At 34.9% G+C, this 13,141-nt stretch overlaps 1 protein-coding gene across 1 annotated transcript; it reads left to right on the top strand.

Moving 5' to 3' along the window:
* Positions 1-3,839: 3,839 nt before the first annotated feature.
* bsdc1 (BSD domain containing 1) lies at positions 3,840-11,739 on the top strand. The gene is made up of 11 exons (XM_052612497.1): positions 3,840-4,061; positions 4,844-4,901; positions 5,708-5,824; positions 6,000-6,167; positions 6,287-6,341; positions 6,431-6,546; positions 6,646-6,714; positions 8,391-8,478; positions 8,651-9,061; positions 9,461-9,564; positions 10,607-11,739. Exons 1-11 carry the CDS (start codon positions 4,051-4,053, stop codon positions 10,637-10,639), a joined length of 1,230 nt encoding a protein of 409 aa, XP_052468457.1. The 5' UTR covers positions 3,840-4,050; the 3' UTR covers positions 10,640-11,739.
* The last annotated feature ends 1,402 nt before the right edge of the window (positions 11,740-13,141 follow it).

Here is a 13,141-nt window from a genome sequence, read left to right as displayed (position 1 = left end):
GACAGCTGCGCACACTATCATTTGTTAGCTGGAAAGATCGTTTGACTTTAGACTTTCTAAAATGCCCAATAGTTGAAATCGAAGATGTAAAATATTAGGCACAAAGGCATCAGAAATGAACCAGGGGTCAGAATAAAAATGACAAAATGCCCTTGATATTTATTTCAATTGCACTGTTTTTGTTTTTAAAGAAACTAATAATTTTATTCAATAAATAACATAAATGCATTAAATTTATCAAAAGTGACGGTTTACAATGTTACAAAGGTTTCTATTTCAGATAATTGCTGTTCTTTTTAACTTTCTATTCATCAAAGAATCCTGAAATATATACATACATACATAAATACATACATATATATATATATATATATATATATATATATATATATATATATATATATATATACACATTTAAAAATATTGAGCAGCACAACTGATTTCAACACTGATAATAGTATTTTTATTTTTATTTATTTTTTCGCTGAAAGTTAACATATTAGAATTATTTCTGAAGATCATGTGACACTGAAGACTGGATGATACTGGAAATTCAGCTTTGCATCACAGGAATAAATTATATTTTAAAGTATATTCAAATAGAAAACAGTTATGATAAATTCTGCAATCATACATAAAGTTATCATAAATATCAACAGATCTACTGACAGGAACACATGACACTTTAAAGAAATATCCATTGAAATAATTATTAAATATGAACTTTTTTATCTTATAAACTGTTGGAGTGTAAATAGGCTCTTTGCATAGTAAAATCACACAGCCTTGAGTGGCTTCTTTGCTTTAACACACCACGTACAGGTACAACACTCTTAAAAATAAAGCTGGTTTTCACAGTGATGTCATAGAACCACTTTTGGTTCCCCAAAAAAACGCTTTTCTTAGTGTGAAGAACATTTTAAACATCTGAAATCCTTTTTTTACACTATATAAAAAAAATAAAAAACCTTTGTAGAATGGAAATTTTCCATTAAACGTTCTTCAAGCAACCATCAATGGAAATAAAGAGCCATTAAGACAGTTTTGTCATACTAGCGCCAGTCCGCAGGATGCAAAATGCTGCAATCCGATGTTTTGTACTTGAAATCTTCATTTGTGCAAAATCCTTTTATACACACACGCACACAGTTTGAGACTGTATTTCTCAAGAGCTAAATCAAGCGTGAAAAATACACATTTCTCCTCACAGGAATCCCGGGCCGACAACTGAAAGATCAGAGGGGAGATGAAGAGATGTGTCTCCTCTCCTCCTCTGCTTTCCTCCCTCTCTCTCTCACACTAAATGGAGGAAGACAATAGCACTCGCTTCGAGCACAAAGAGAGGGCACAGGGGGCAGCCGTAACACAGTCCCTTCTTTTTGTGTTTTTTTTCTCGATGCGTTAACCGGCCTGGTCAGCCTGCAGAGGGCCCTGACACTCCAACGGCAGCACAAAGGCCCTTAGCTCCTTATTTATGGGCCCATTGACAACGCTAAAGAGCTCCTGTCAGGGGCCTGCTCACAGTCAGCTGGTGAACATCCCAGCGGGGGGAGGCAGCTGCCATCCTACCCGGTGAAGAAGCTCCCTCAGCGGGTCCCTGTGTCCCTGCGGCCCCCCTGAGTCGGGGCCCCCCCTCCAGGTCCCAGGCACAGGTGGGTATGGGAAGCTGAACACATTGTGGGGATTACTGTGAGCTGTGGCCTGGCCTGCTGCACAGGGATAATTAGACACATTGACTTGTGCAAAGCTGGTGTTTCCTGATTGTGGGCAGATGGTAACGGTCCATAGAGAGATAACAGCAGGGGATGTATCTGTATGTGAATGCTTGTTAGGGAAAGGTAGAGACACATAGGGAAGCATATAAACAAATGTAGTTTTTTCTAAAATGTCAAAAATGTAAATGTCAAAAAATGTATCTTTACCATGTTTGTTTTTCTTTTTTTTTTTTTTTTGCACACCATATTTATTTATCAATACATTTACTTATTTCAAAATACAGTAACAACAGAAAAATTGTGAAAGATTAATATTTAAAATCTATTTATAATCTATTAAATACTATTTTATATATGCACAGATTTTTCAGTAGGATTTAAAAAAATGTTTTTGAAAGAAGTCTCTTATGCTCAACGAGCATGCAATGTTGTTATTTGATGTATTTTTGATCAAATAAAAGCACCTATTTCCTAAAATACAGTTAAAACAGTAAAATTGTGAAATACAATTAGAAGTTGAAATAACTTGAATATATACACAGATTTCCTGTAAAAAAAAAATTATATATATATATATATATATATATATATATATATATATATATATATATATATATATATATATATATATATATATATATATATATTATTATTATTATTATTATTATATAACAGTTACCAAGGCTGCATGTAGAAAGCTATTTTATCGTTTATAACTTAGTTTTTTTTTGTTTGTTTTTTTGATCAAAGCTTAGTTTTCAGCATCATTACTCCAGTCTTCAGTGCCACATGATCCTTTAGATATCATTCTAATATGATTAAATATGTCTGAGATTGAACCATCCAGTCTGTAAGTGGTTACATGAAATCTCATTCCCTCTTTTTGTGTTTTTGTGCCTGATGATACTTCTGCAATCTGTTCTGATTGTGACATAGCGGGATCATCTAATCAATACATGAAAATGCCTTCTGCGGCCCCAGATTCAGACTGACAGAGTTAATTAGGGAACCAAAGGTCCCAATTAGTGGGATTGGGAAGCATTTGTGGACATATTGTGGAACACACACACATATTGCTCAGGGAGGCTTCAGTTAAGAGAGATGCAGCGCTCAGTCAACGGCAATGCTGACCCGGTGACATCCTGTTAAACCTCACTTCCTATCAGCCACTCAGTGCTCAATGACAAGCAAAACACAGCTGTGATGGGGGTCATACATGTACATAATGTGAGGGGTCCGGGGCCTCAGGTGTGTAGTTAAGCACTCTCATTAGGATTCAATCCATATGGGCTTTTCTGAATTCTAATGAGGTGATAAACTCCCCGTGTCTATTCCATTATGAGCAAATTCATTTCTTGATTATGTGTAACAGAGTGACGAGACAAACTCTCTCCCATGAGATTTTATGCGTTTTATGATTTTTTTCCCCGAGTCCTCTAAACTACAAGACAGCTAATTTACCAAAATTATTGTAAATGTAACATTTTAACTTATAAAAACTCATAATTTAAAAAATTAATTAGACAAATAAAAAGAAACAAATAAAAAAAACATCCATATATTTATTTATTTATAAACCTTATAAATGCAGAACATAATATTGTATGAATATATATAATAATCATATAAATTATAAGTTATATAAACGGTATATTTATTTATTTAGAGTTCTTACATTTCATGAAATATATAAAGTCAAATATTTGTCAGATAACATATTGTATTATATAAAAAAATAGTTCTAAAGATAAGATATACAAAGTATAGGTTGTATGTGTGTGTGTGTGTATGTGTGTGCTATTTATTTACATGCTCGTTATATATATATATATATATATATATATATATATATATATATATATATATATATATATATACACACACACACACACACACACACACACACACACACACACACACACACACACACACACACACACGTGTGTGTGTTTGTGTTCATGTGTGTTTATTTAGGAAATATACAGTATTAAGTGTTCTTTCTTTCTTTCTTTCCATACAGATTAGTCTATTATTGTTTTGTGATTATTGTTTTTGGTGGCCCCCACAGGCCGTCAGTGTAAAGACAGGCGTTTTCGTGTTTATCACAAATCTTGATCTTTTGCGGTTGCCTTACTACGCAGTGTTACGTGAAACATATTTCAGTAAACGAATTCACGCAAATTTCACCCTTTTTAGTGCAAACTACCAAATTATATATCTGTTAAAATCATTAATAAATGATCCTCACTTTATCTAATGCAGTGTTTGTGAATTTTATTTGGACGCGCTGGTGAGGTCAGAGTTCAAGCCATACTGATGACGTCATGCGCTGAAGATGGCAGACGGGTGAGTTTACAGCACACAAATGTTCATTTTATCGGTTTGATGTACTATATAAATAATATGGTGTCATGTAGCAACATTAAGTTAACTCTAAATAGTGCATATCTGCGTTAAAAAGATGTGTGTGACCTTTTTAAATGATGAGTTTTATTGGCAGATGTGAACGGGGAAGTCAGACGGGTTTGTTTACAAAAATATCACAGAGTCATGAACAAAAATACACTTTGCAGCCATCTTTATTATTAGTAATATTCATATAAACCCATCCCATATTAAAATAAAAAAGACAAAGATCGTGTATATGACAGTAAAGTGATGAAATGGCTTGGTCAGATACTGAAATGAAGGATTCATAAAGCTCGTATGCCACAGATTGTTCCAGACTGTCGAGCTTGGAGTGATCAAACTATACACACGCATTATGAATTATTGATGATTGATTGATCATTCCTATGCTGTACTTTTTAATATCTGTTTCAAATATGTCGTGGATCAAATCTTATAAAAAAAAAAAAAAAGTTTTTAGATTTATTTTTGAAGAATTATATTCAAGACGATGTAACTTTCTGTTTATTTTCTTGATATTGTGTAAAAACTCACGATATAATTTATATAATTAAATGCCTGAGTTTGACCTGAAGAGATCTCTATACTTCTTTAAATTACAACACAAGATTATTCATATTTAAGGCTGTAGAGTTCTAAGGATACTGCATAACAGGAATTACGCACATGTGTCATTTGTAATATTTATTAATGATTTGAATCGTGTGTGATGATCGCAGGGAAGGAGGATGGTGGGGAGGCTGGCTGACACAGAGCTTCCAGGCCGTCAAAGACAAGGTGAGACAAATCCAAATCAGATCCAGTGTGGACCTACCATATGGATAATGCTAAATAGGTTTGAGGATTCTCTCAGCACTGTGTTTGGGGAAAAGCAATGATTGATCTGTGCTTTCAAGCAGTGGTAGAATTTCTTATGCAACTAGTTAGATGCTTCTGTTTTGCATTCTTTTATAATTTTATTACAATTATTTATTTGCACAATATAAATGTAATAGTTGAAGTGAGAAATCAGCATACATTTTGTTTTTAGCATTTACATATGCCCCCCTTTAGCTTTATTACTATTATAAATTTATTTTATTTCATAACCTTTGTTTCAGTCTTAAAACTCTTTAATTCCAGTTGATGAAAATACATTTTTAATGTAGAACCAAATTTGTACACATTTAAACTAATTGCATGTAGTCATAAATAGTACATTTGTTTTCTTTTGTAATATTTTGAACGAGATGTTTGTTTACACATGTGTCCATTACTTTGCATCACGTTAACCCTAACATTTGTATTAAGATGAATTTATCTGACTATTTAACATTTATTTGAATGATTATAAGTTATTTATTTTTTTATACAATGAATATTTGTGTTCATAAAATGTGTCCATTACCCTGCGTTACATTTGGTTTCAACTCTGTCTGTATTTTTATTCAAATTCAAATTAATATTATATTAATATTTCATGTTTATTTGAATGAATACATTTTAAATAATGTTAGTATTCACAAAACTATTATATGTGAGTATTAATATAAATCACACATGAATATGAATATTAATTGTATAATGATCTGTTGTCTCAACAGTCAGCTGAGGCGTATGAGTTTATCAAACGGGATCTTTCAGAATTCTCCAACGTGGTCCAACATGACACGGCATGCTCTGTTGTGGCGACAGCGAATGCGATTAAGACCAAACTAGCAGTAAGGAAACAACTTTACAACACACCAAAACAATGTTAACGCTTACTTTCTTAGCTTGTTTAAACGGTGTTTAGTCTTCAGCGCAAAAGCTAGACATAATATGCCTTTTATTTACTTTATGTAGATGCAAACCCTAGCCACAAATGATAGTTTATAAGCTGTTTTGTTTATTTAGGTTGAAGGTTCATCAGAGGCAACGGAAAAGGTGAAGAAGGGCATTTCGAATATTTTGGGTGTGATCACAGACACTTTGGTTCCGGCTCCAGACAAGACCATTGACTGTGATGTCATCACGCTGGTAGCCACTCCGGCAGGCACAACAGAGGTCTATGACAGCAGCAAGGTCAGCCACTTCCACACAACTTATATATATTATTCAGTTTTAATTTATGAAATATACACAATTTTAATAATAAAAAAATACATATTAAATCGATGTATTGTTGTTGTTTTTTCTGTCAGGCTCGACTCTACAGTCTTCAAGCAGACCCTGCTACATACTGCAATGAGCCTGATGGTATGTAAACCCTTCATGTTTTCTCAAAATTGGATGTGGGATTTTGAGTTTTAATGTGTATTCCATTTTTAAAAAAAAAAAATTTTCAGGCCCTCCACAGCAGTTTGATGCCTGGTTATCCAGTTTCAAATTGGAAGAGAGGAAAGCTGAGATCTCTGAACTGCTCGTTAACAGTCCTGCCATAAGAGCTCTTTATACTAAAATGGTATGATGCAACTGTTAATTTATGTCCGTACCGACCATGATTCATCTATGCATGTAATTCCACAAACCAAAATAAATAATTAGCTTGTGTTCATGTCAGGTTCCAGCAGCAGTGGCTCATTCCGAGTTCTGGCAGCGGTACTTCTATAAAGTGTTCCAGCTGGAGCAGGTACAGCAGATCCGTGTCTAATACTGCCACTTGAGCTGAAATCAGGCTTATGAGCTTATCTGAACACACACAGCTCAGCGGCTAAAACAACATTATGACGTCAGTATTAGGCGTAGGAAGCTTTCTTTTGTTGAGGTTTCATTCTATGTGTAGTCTAGGTGGAAAGTTGTGGCCTAATGGTTAGAGATTCAGACTTATAATTCAAAGGTTGTGAGTTTGAGTCTGGGGCCGGCAGGAATTGTCGTTGGGGGGAGTGAATGTACAGCACTCTCTCCACCCTCAATACCACGACTGAGGTGCGCTTGAACAAGGCACCGAACCCCCAACTGCTCCCCGGGCACCGCAGCATAAATGGCTGCCCACTGCTCCGGGTGTGTGTTCACCGTGTGTGTGTGTTCACTGCTGTGTGTTCGCACTTTGGATGGGCTAAATGCAGAGCACGAATTCAGAGTATGGGTCACCATACTTGGCTGTATATCACTTCACTTTTTTTTGTTATTTTTTTTTTTTTACTTTTTAAGTGAAAAAAGTATCAAATACACATTCAGTCAGTTAAAGATTACCATGGTAGCTCCATCTGCTGGTCATGTATGTATATGCAGTAGATTTGCAGTCTTTAAGTGCAGGGCCATTGTTCTGAACCTGTTTAAAGAATTAGTTCACAGAAAAATATATAAAAATACACTCACCCTCAGGCCATTCAAGATTTAGATGAGTTTGTTTCTTCATCAGAACAGATTTGGAGATATGTAATATTTCATCACTTGCTCACCAATGGATGTTCTGCAGTGAATGGGTGCCGTCAGAGGGAGAGACCAAACAGCTGATAAAAACATCACAATAATCCACAAGTAATTCACAGCACTCCAGTCCATCAATTAATGACTTGTGTAATGAAAAACTGCATGTTTGTAAGAAACAAATGCATTACTAAAACTTTCTAAACATAATCCATAATATTGCTTTCTTCAGAAAAAAAAAAGTTGTCTCGTCTCAATCGGGAGGGAAATATGCACAGATCAAGCACAGTATACAAGCCAAAAGAATGCAAAAATAAAAATAAAAATCTGTTCTGATGAAAAAACAAACACGTCTACCTCTAGGATGGCCTGAGGGTAAGCTGATGAAATTTTGTGATGTTTCCAGAACTGTATGTTTTTCAATTAAAACAACAGTTGTTTTGTTGATTTGTAGTTAACTTTTTTATTATTAATATTTTAATACATCATTTAATTTCAAATAAATACACTTAATTCATTAAAAATCATTTTAAATTAACCTTTAAATTAAGTGTTACACATTTATTTCTTAGACAAAATAACATTTTTCTCCATTTTCAGTTATAAAAATCCATCTAATTTAGATCCAGAATTTGGAGTAATATTGTGTACATTAAGTGTTAGATTGATATGAAGTGAGTTCACTCAGAAATGAAAATTCAGTCATCATTTGCACAACCTTATGTCGTTCTATATATTTCTGTAAATCAAAAAAGTGATCAATAAAACTGGGTCTATATGTTCTAGTAGGAGGATACCAATGAATATGTTTTGTGTTTTAATGAGTCTATGTAGTGGCATTTTAAGGGGTTGTGCAGCTCCTTCTAATGTGACTATATTTATAAAACAGCTCAGCCTCTTGTTTATCTTATTTATTTACAATGTGTGTGTTTGTAGGAGGAAGCCAGGAGGGTAGCGCTCAAGCAGAGAGCGGAGCAGACGGATCATTCTGAGAGTCTTGGTTGGGAGGAAGAGGACGAAGAAGGTTTGACTGAAATTTAAATCATTTAGTGCTATTTATTTGGATTTTTATCGGAAAGTGTTTTACTTCAACTAGTTTTACCTTGCTGTTTATTTTCCTTAATAGGCAGCTCACTAGATTTTAGAACTGTGCCTTTATGTTCCTTCATCACCATGTTTTTTCTCTTTCTCTCTAGGTGAGTTTCTCGGGGCCACGTCTTCATCACGTTTAGATTTCACGCCACCTGTCGAAGAGGCATGTGTCCCTTCGGTAGCGATAGAGGCCTCACCTGAAAGCTCTTCACCCGCTCAAGAATTGGTTTCCACCAGCAATGTAGCATCGGACATCACTCCCTCTGTAAGCAGCGACAGCGTCAGCTTCCCCACCCAGATCGAGAATCAAGCAGACTCCGTCACCATCAGAGTCACGCAGCCATCGCCCGCTGCAGACGAGGTCTCTCAGAAACTCTCAAAGGCCAGTCTACAGGAGACATTCCCAGAGGAGCGTCCCTCACAGACCCCCAGAGAGGACGTAGCTCAAGACCTCCGAGTGTTTGAGCTCAACTCCGACAGCGGCAAATCCACCCCCTCCAATAATGGCAAGAAAGGTAAGAGGAAACATGAGAAGGGTTTATTATAAGAAATTATTTAATTTATTTAACAGTACTTTCCAGTTCCATTAATGATTTTAATGACAAAAATAAAAGCAGCTTTATTCAGCAACTACGCATTTGATCAAAAGTGACAGTCTAAACATGTATAATGTGTTTCTATTTGAAATAAATGCAGTTCTTTTGAACTTTCTATTCATAAATAAATCCACAAAAATATTAAGCGCACAACTGTATTTGAATTTGTGATCAAATAAATGCAGCCCTGGTGAGCAAATAAATAAAAAAATTAATTAATTAATTAATTAATTAATATAAATAAATAAATATATAATGATATGAATGAAGTATGAAATGTTGATGTTATATCTGCACTTTGTGTTTGTGCAACTGTAGGTTCGAGTACAGATGTGAGTGAAGACTGGGAGAAGGATTTTGATCTGGATATGACAGAAGAAGAGGTTCAGATGGCTTTGTCTAAAATAGACGCGACAGAAGAGGTTCGTTCTTCATGACAGTTAATGAAGTACAAATGGCAAAGAATTATGAAACAAGTTCAATTCAGTTATACGCCTGTCTGCTGAAGACAGCTGCTGTTCAGTGTTCAATAAGGGACAGTGTTGCAAAATTTGTCAATTATGAATAAACTAGATTCAGCTATGAAGCAGTTCTACAGAAGAGTCATTAATCAGCTCGGTTCAAATCAAGTTTGGTTCGCAGTAAGCGCTGCTTCGTCTCTGCAAGCGTTGAGACTTTAAGCTGCTTATAACATGATTAATAACGATATTGTTATGATCAATATTCTATCATTTTAGATTTGTGAAAATATTGTCTTTATATTGATATTATATAAACATAGTAATATTTCTTATTTTTATATTTTTATTTAGTAATAAAAATATTAATTATAATTAGTCATATCAAAGTAAGCATTAAATTGTGCAGCCCTAAAAAAAAAAATAATAATAATTATTACAAAAAATAATAAATAAATACTACCGTATTTTCCGGACTATAAGTCACACTTTTTTTCATAGTTTCGCTGGTCCTGCGACTTATAGTCAGGTGCAACTTATTTATTAAAATTAATTTGACATGAACCGAGAGAAATGAACCAATAGAAAACATTACCGTCTCCAGCCGCAAGAGGGCGCTCTATGCTGCTCAGTGCTCCTGTAGTCTACACTGAAGACATAGAGCGCCCTCTGGTGGCTGTAGACGGTAATGTTTTCTCTTGGTGCTTGGTTCTAAATAAATGCGACTTATAGTCCAGTGCAACTTACATATGTTTTTTTCCTCATCATGACGTATTTTTGGACTGATGCGACTTATACTCAGGTGCGACTTATAGTCTGAAAAATACAGTAGTTTTTATACAGTGCAATGTGGTCTTAAATGTATATGAGCACCTTTAATTACATTTTGAGTGAATTTATTTATTAACGTTTCAGATTTCACGCTGTCCATTTATGATCTGATCACCCGAGAGGAATGACAATAGCAGTAATAAATTCAGTTTTCATTATTTTATTTCTTTACCAGTTGGGAGATGAGGACTGGGAGAACTGGGAGTGAGAATCTGGTGGAGGGAATTCTGGCCCGATATCGACGTGAGATGTTGCTGTTCCCAAAGTGAACCATGCATAATATATATATATATAGTCTACGGCCACACCTGCTCATTCATGGAGTCCAGTGAGCGGGTCACCTCCTGCGAATGAAATTTACATGCTAGCTGAACGCTTGTCCACCAAACAGTCATCCGAAGTGTGATGAAGGGATCTGGTCTCACTCTGGAGGTCCTAAAAATGACCTGCGGTAAAACACTAAGACTGATCAGAGAAGCACGTATCAGTTTATGAGAGAGGTCACCTTGGAATGCCATTTGCACCTGCCGTATGTCCATTAATGTTATTCTTCTTTAGAGATTTCAGTGGGAGAATGTGAATTAAACAATGGGGCTCCTGATTAGCTGTAATCTATAAAGTTATTCATCATTCTGACAGGATTAGAAAATAATCCTTCACATGAAAAATATGTGCAAGTTAGGTTTCTTTTTCTTTCTTTTGTTTTCTTTTTTGGCATATAGGCTTCTTTTTAAAGCTAGCTCCTCTTGAAATACTGACATCTTTAATCTTATGCAAGTTATTCTAGCTTGAGAATGGAGATGGAGAGATGCTTCATTCATTCTGCTGATGTTCCATGGCCTTGTTCAGTGTTGTGTGGAATGAAAAAAAAATGTCATGCAAAAGTTACAAAAAAAGTGCTTTCACTTAATGCACGTTTCTTGTGCTGTCCACTTTATCTCCTTTTCCTTGTCTTCATCTTCTCATAGTCTGAAATTGTAAATGTCATGGGTCACTTGGCTTACTCTAGGTAATTTAAATTTCTTAACACTTTGTATCAAAATAGGTTTAAAGTGCAGGCCAATATTTTGGGTGTTTTGTTTTAAGGCAAGGCTCACCTATTGGTGAATACAACCTCCATACTGACTCGTATCATCTAAATCTCTTGCATGCTGCATCTCCTACAGTCTCTCGACCTTTACCTTTTACCTTTAATTTTAGTATTATCTGACATATTTGAAAATGGGTCTCAAGCTGTCAATACTTTTTACAATTATATTGTCCTCTATTTTTCCAATGAGCATCACCATTAAAAGCAATATCATGCAAGTTGGTGATTTTCATTTTTGTTTCTTTTTGGTTATTTCAAACAACAATACTGTACATGCTTAGAAGACTTTGAATATAGAATGCAACTCACTTTTATTATATCTTTCTGGTGCATTTGCATCCTTTTTTTTAATTTATAAAAGCTCAGCTTTTCATAATTATTTATACGTTTAATTTGACCTTAGTGCTGTACTAATTATGAAATCGTATTTCTTAAATGTGTGACATTTAGGAATATCTGGAGGATTTTCTCAGACAAAATCCAGTCATTTTAAATGAATCCATTCAAGCATGAATTTATTTATTTTTGAGTCTTTGTTTGAAAGTGATTTCTGTGAGCTGAGATTCATGCACTACTAACATTAGACACGTTTCGTTTATGTGAACGTTTTATGTTTTGTGTTTTTGCAACGTATCATAGATTGTTACATTGGTGAGCATTTGAAAAGTAGCCTACTTTCTTTTAAGGCTCAACTTCACTTTTAGTTGCTTTGAAACATAATGGGTTTTCCATATGAACTGTCAGGATGAAGATGGAACCCTTGGACTTTTGCATAGATATAATGATGATGATGATGATGATGATGAAGACTCGACAGTCAAACTCCATGAACATAACCACACGCCGAGGGCTGTGAAACACACTACAGGTACATACAGAAACACAGAGCATAGACAAATGAACACTATGAAACATGTTTTGCTCAGAGATGGTGAAAATAGCAGCTGAAGTCATCAGTCTGATGCATTGAAAAAAAAAAAATGCCTAGACAGAGGCTTACTTTAAAAAGAGAGAGAGAGACGCACATCGCTTTGATCTGGCTATTAAACTATTCTAAATTTAATTTAGGTATTAATAGGGTGCTGAAACGCTTAGGCTATTAATATTCATAAGGCTGGGTTAGCCTTGCAGGCAGCTGCGACTGGAAACAGGGAGATGATGACTTGAGATCTAAATATACCTTCAGGAGAAACATCTTTAAGCTCTCATTATTAAAACATAATCCTAATTTACTTTAGTTGCTTTAATCAATGCACCAGACGTTGGCTGGAATACATTTTAAATGTAGTATGAAATGAATGTAGGGAGTCACGTAGCAGTTTCCTTTGGGGACAGCAGATGGCAGACTTGATCCAAACCTGTGGTTAAAACCGCAGGTACAGTGCATATAATTTCCCCCAAAATAAACTGCTTTTTTGGTAATTTATGGAAGTGATATTAATACCCTGTCAGCTCAGTTTCTTGGTTTGCAGCTTACTGAGTGTTACATAGAGTGTTTTTCTGTTCTGCATTCTCTGTGGCAGTGTTCGGCTCTGTGGGTTCTTTTTATTTATTTTTTTATATCTCATACTGTTTTTATCTCATGCTTCTTATATTGTATACTTTATACATGTAGTATGC

Source organism: Carassius gibelio, chromosome A13 (genome assembly GCF_023724105.1).
Source record: "Carassius gibelio isolate Cgi1373 ecotype wild population from Czech Republic chromosome A13, carGib1.2-hapl.c, whole genome shotgun sequence".
In the NCBI taxonomy this organism is placed as follows: Eukaryota; Metazoa; Chordata; class Actinopteri; order Cypriniformes; family Cyprinidae; genus Carassius; species Carassius gibelio.
The sequence above is the reverse complement of the archived record's forward strand: the minus strand, read 5'-3'. Positions and strand labels throughout refer to the sequence as shown.